The 4,880-nt window shown below is 44.1% G+C and overlaps 1 protein-coding gene across 1 annotated transcript in view; it reads left to right on the top strand.

Moving 5' to 3' along the window:
- The first annotated feature begins 931 nt into the window (after positions 1-931).
- LOC147022978 (coagulation factor X-like) overlaps positions 932-4,880 on the top strand; it is a 72,032-nt gene continuing 68,083 nt past the window's right edge. Inside the window, exons 1-3 of the mRNA XM_085887968.1 lie at positions 932-1,142; positions 2,134-2,294; positions 2,566-2,590. Coding sequence (XP_085744094.1) covers positions 1,085-1,142; positions 2,134-2,294; positions 2,566-2,590 — 244 coding nt within the window. The 5' untranslated portion in view covers positions 932-1,084. The remainder of the gene's footprint in view (positions 1,143-2,133; positions 2,295-2,565; positions 2,591-4,880) is intronic.

Here is a 4,880-nt window from a genome sequence, read left to right as displayed (position 1 = left end):
TTTGTTTCAGGGTGCCGGTGATAGATCATTCTACTCTTCACAAAGAACACCGTGGGATCTTTAACATCCACCAAATACAGCCGGAAGACAGGATGCCATGTTTAACGTCCATCCAAGGGATGGCACAATGGATGACATTTTATAGCTGGGTCAGGATTCAAACCCACGTTACACAGCTTAGAGGCGAGCATGCGTATTTCTAGACCATCCTGCTAGCCATTGAGTGGGATGTTTTATCCTTATGTTACTTATGTTATCCTTAGGAAGAGCGACAAAAGTTGTATTCAGGAAAAGGCGGGGAGGGAGTGAAGCAGAAAGAACAAACCGGCTTGATTTGCGTGTCCATAGTCAGCTGGCTATTTCACAAACATGAGCAGATGTTTTATCCTTATGTTACTCATTATCAGCACAGCCAGCTTTGGTGACTTGCTTGAAACACAACTGTCTTGCAGCAGGTTCCGCAATAGTGCACCTCGTCCACTAGACCTTGGCTGCTGAGAAACTCGAACATGTGTGCTGAGAAAACAGTGTTACATGTGGTTGTCAGAATTTCAATGAATGCATGTTCACAATGTAGCTATCAGTGGAGGAACTGTGGATCACCAACATTAAACCATTAAATTCATTCTGATTCTGAAAAGTGGAAGGCCAAGGAAATGAAAGTAACAAAAGGCTTGACACCAACAAACAAACATCAAATTAGAGCTTAATATGACAGGACATGTTTGAAGAGAGACAGAACAATCAATTCATGAGACAAATACCATTAAAAATGCAATTTGTGGCATGCCACAAGGGATTATAAACAAGATTTAACATAACAGCAACACAACAACGAGTGATTACATTGTATATAACAATCATTTATAGTGATGTATTAATTTGGGAGCATATAGCGAAAGATGAAGAATGGAGTGATGCATTTTATTGTGTTCCTGAAGACAGCCCGTGTGTAGTACGAGGGGTGGAACGACAGGAAGAGCGACAAAAGTTGTATTCAGGAAAAGGCGGGGAGGGAGTGAAGCAGAAAGAACAAACCGGCTTGATTTGCGTGTCCATAGTCAGCTGGCTATTTCATAAAATCATGTTATTTCACTTCTTCATCATGGTTATCTTATTCACACCTCCTGCTCTCATGAAAGGTAAGCTTTCCACTTTGGATTTGTGGAAGAATGTCACAAGTTGTTTCTTTTATTACAATAAAGTTCTCAAAAAGCAATGTGCAAACCGATGCATTGTTGTTATGGTTGTAACATCTGCCATAAATCCGTAATTATAACAGTTTCACAAGACGATTGTGTGGATGAATAAGTTTTGAAAGTTGCTATGGCCATACGACAAGTTGGCAGTTTGTTTAGTGGATTTCATTTGGACGGCTGTTTGTTCAGCTCTGTAGCTGGTTCCGCCGATGTGGGTTTGTGTTTCGTGTTGCTCGGCCTTACACAATGCCACATCACAGGGCACAACGGGTTAATTTCATCGATGCTCGAATGTGTTACATGACAGATTGCCTGGTAAACCGGTTGAATATCTTCCTGACCCTAAAATGACTCAGACTGCAGAGATGGCTGTACGGCTGAATGGCTATCGGGATGAATGCCTAATAAGTATTTCTTATTTTTGTGACCGATAACCACCTGCTAAGTACTATACTTGAATGGCATGGTCATATGTCCACGGACGTACAAAAATATCATCATAAGATTTATCATGGACTTTTTGGAAATATACTCAACTCATTAAAGTAGCAGAATTGCTTTCTGGCGCCTGTAAGCACAATAAATGCGCAATCTCATGGTGACCCTCATTTTGCATTTAAAGTGTAAATCTTTCTCCCAGACTTGCCATAATTTTATGTACATAATTCTTTAGAATATGAATTTGCTTAGTCAAGTGTGGCTGGTGTTGTGATGAGTTTTTCTTGCGGTCGCCTTATAGTTTAATTTAGTGAGTGATAGTAAATGTCCACAGATGAGAGTTGAAAAATTGTGACCGAGATGAAACAATGCTCCATTAACTGGCTCGTTTGTTTCCGACAGATTTTTATGTGTGTAGCGGGGACGTGCTTTAGAGAAGACTTACTTACGTTGCTAGATCCCAAAAGTCTGATTTAGGGGAATCTGGCTCTTTCAGTGTTTCTGCAGCAGGAAGAAGCGCGGCTGTTTTTGGAACGTTCGCGGCGTGCTAACACGTTCTGGGAGGAAATTAAGAAAGGGGACATGGAACGAGAATGCAGGGAGGAACAATGTGATTGGGAAGAAGCACGAGAGATCTTCGAGAACGAGGAAACGACGGTGAGAAAAAAAATGATGCTGTGAGATGTTCGTTTATTAAATTGGTGCATGATGATCGGATGTCATGCATTGCAAAGTTATTCAACTGTGTGCATTGCAACGCAACTTTTGATTGCATGTAAACATTTTCCTTACAAATGTAATCTGATCTGATGATGATAATCTCACCAGATGAGATGTTGTGAAAAATAATATCCAGTATTTGTCAATTTATGGATTATGCAGGACAAAAATGGCTACTGTTGAGATCATGTGACTTGTGTGTTCACAGAAGGAGTTCTGGGGGCCGTACACAGGTAGGTACCTTATTATAACCTTGCCTTGAATCTCCGATTTGTACCGATCTTCCATCCCACTCGTCACAGGTTTCTCACTTGTGCAACATCAGTCTATCCCCATAACCCTTCACCAACTGAAATGCCTTTATTGTAATTGCATGTCTTGTTTGTCCACAAACTTTGCTCAACGTTGAAAGATCAAAACTGACATAAACATTCTTGGAATTGATTTTTCTGGAGACAAAGCAATTGCCCTCAGATTGCGATTCATGACAAGAATGTTATTTGCTTTTTTTTGTTTTTTTGTTGTATTCATGAATAGCATGAGGCTTTTTTGTGCACAGAGTCAAGGCTTGTGGAAGAGCGAGAAAACAGAATGGATAAGGACACAACATAACAAAAGGAACAGTAGAAAGAGGAGGCAAAACCAACAATTGGGTTTGTGGGACAAAATCGAGGGAGGCTTGGGCAAATAACTGATGTGGGGAAGAATAAGTAAAAGAGGACGCATGGGGTGGACAAGATGGATACACAAGCAAACTCTTACGAAGGAATATTCTTGGAAAGCTTGAGATACAATCCATGTATTTGTCCGTATTCTGTTTGCTTTGTTCTCTCCGATCACTATTTCTCTGGGCTGACAGGATGGCTTAGAGATGCGCACACTCGCCTTTAAGCAGTCTAGTCTGGGTTTGAATCAGGTCAGATCAGGTATGGGAGCATGCGCCGTAGCAGTGCACCGCTGCGTCCACTTTCCGCCAGTACAAAAGCGCCTCCGTCTGGCCATCCCTCAGGCAGATGCCTGGCCCATCCCCATCTCTTTGAGATGTTGAGATGCTGATCAACCTGCTGCAACCACAAGGCACGTGGTCGGCCCATTGGCCTCCTCCACTCATGAGGCTCCCTCGCTGAGAGAAGCTGGTGAGCAGGATCAGCGTCAAAAAAATGAGCCACATGTCCATACAGCTGCAGCTGATGCTCACGGACGATGCAGGTAAAAAATCTCATTTGAGTCTCTCTCAGCAACCGCTCGTTGGATACAAAGTCCGAAAAGCGATAGCCAAGGATTCTCCGAAAAGACCTGGGACCAAAAGAATTAAGTCTCTGTCTCAGATCCCTGGTCAGAGTCCAAGTCTCACATCCAGAGAGCAAAACTGGAAGCACCAAGGACCTGAATACTCGGACTTTCATCCTCCTGAATAGGTACCGACAGTGCCACACCCCATGATCCAGTGAATCCATGACTCCCCAGGCCCGACCCAGACGTCTGTTGACCTCTGGCTCACAGCCAGCAGAGACATGAATATCACTGCCAAGGTAAGTGACTCTCTCTCTGAAACCTCAACATCCTCGCCACAATCAGGTACAGACAGGATAGTAGCATCCAAGATGTCATTGAAAGCCTGGATCTTAGTTTTGACCCTGGAAGCCCATAATCCCAGCAGCTCCGACTCCTCATTCGGCACCTCGAGGGCCCCCAAAAGGATATCTAGAGTCTCCGCAAAGTTGACTGCATCATCTGCGAAATCAAGGTCAGAGATCTTGACATTCCTTCCGACAGATCTCTCCGACATCCTCCCCAGAATCCAGTCCATACAAGTGCTGAAAAGTGTGGGGGCCAGTACAAATCCCTGACGAATTCCAGTAACAACTGGAAATAAGTCAGAGATGGTACCACCACATCTCACAGCACTCTCAGTCCCAGAGTATAGTTCAGACATCAGATTAACCAGTTTTGGTGGCACCCTACGAAGACCAATAATCCTCCAGAGGGCATCCCGATTCACTGAATCAAATGCTTTACAGAGATCAACATACGCTGCAAGCAGCCCCTGCCGAAACTCTTGACTGCGTTCGGTGAGGATCGTAAGAGCAAGGATACAGTCTATTGTTGACCACTTCAGTGTAAAGCCTGACTGTTCTGGATGCTGGTGCTCAAGCAGATGGTGGGAAACCCTATCAATAATCATCCGAGCAAAGACCTTGCCCGGCACTGAGAGCAGCGTCACCCTTCGGTAGTTGTTGCAGTCTTGGCGATCACACTTCCCTTTCCAGAGAGGGACAACAAGACCCTCTTTCAGTCAGTTGGGATGATGCCTGTGTTCCAGGCAGAAAACAGAACTGCATGCAACGACACGAGTACAGCATTTGCACCAGCCTTGAGAAGTTCAGCATGGATGGCGCAGATCCCAAGAGCTTTATCCCATTTCAACCGGTTCACCGCAGCCTGTGTTTCCACAAACGAAGGTGGACCACAGTTGATTGGAGTGTCAGCAATAGGGACTGAAACATCCCTGACATCCAACTC

Source organism: Eptatretus burgeri, chromosome 7, assembly GCF_056783735.1.
Source record: "Eptatretus burgeri isolate ZD-2024b chromosome 7, Ebu_testis_v1, whole genome shotgun sequence".
NCBI classification, from domain to species: Eukaryota; Metazoa; Chordata; class Myxini; order Myxiniformes; family Myxinidae; genus Eptatretus; species Eptatretus burgeri.
The sequence above is the reverse complement of the archived record's forward strand: the minus strand, read 5'-3'. Positions and strand labels throughout refer to the sequence as shown.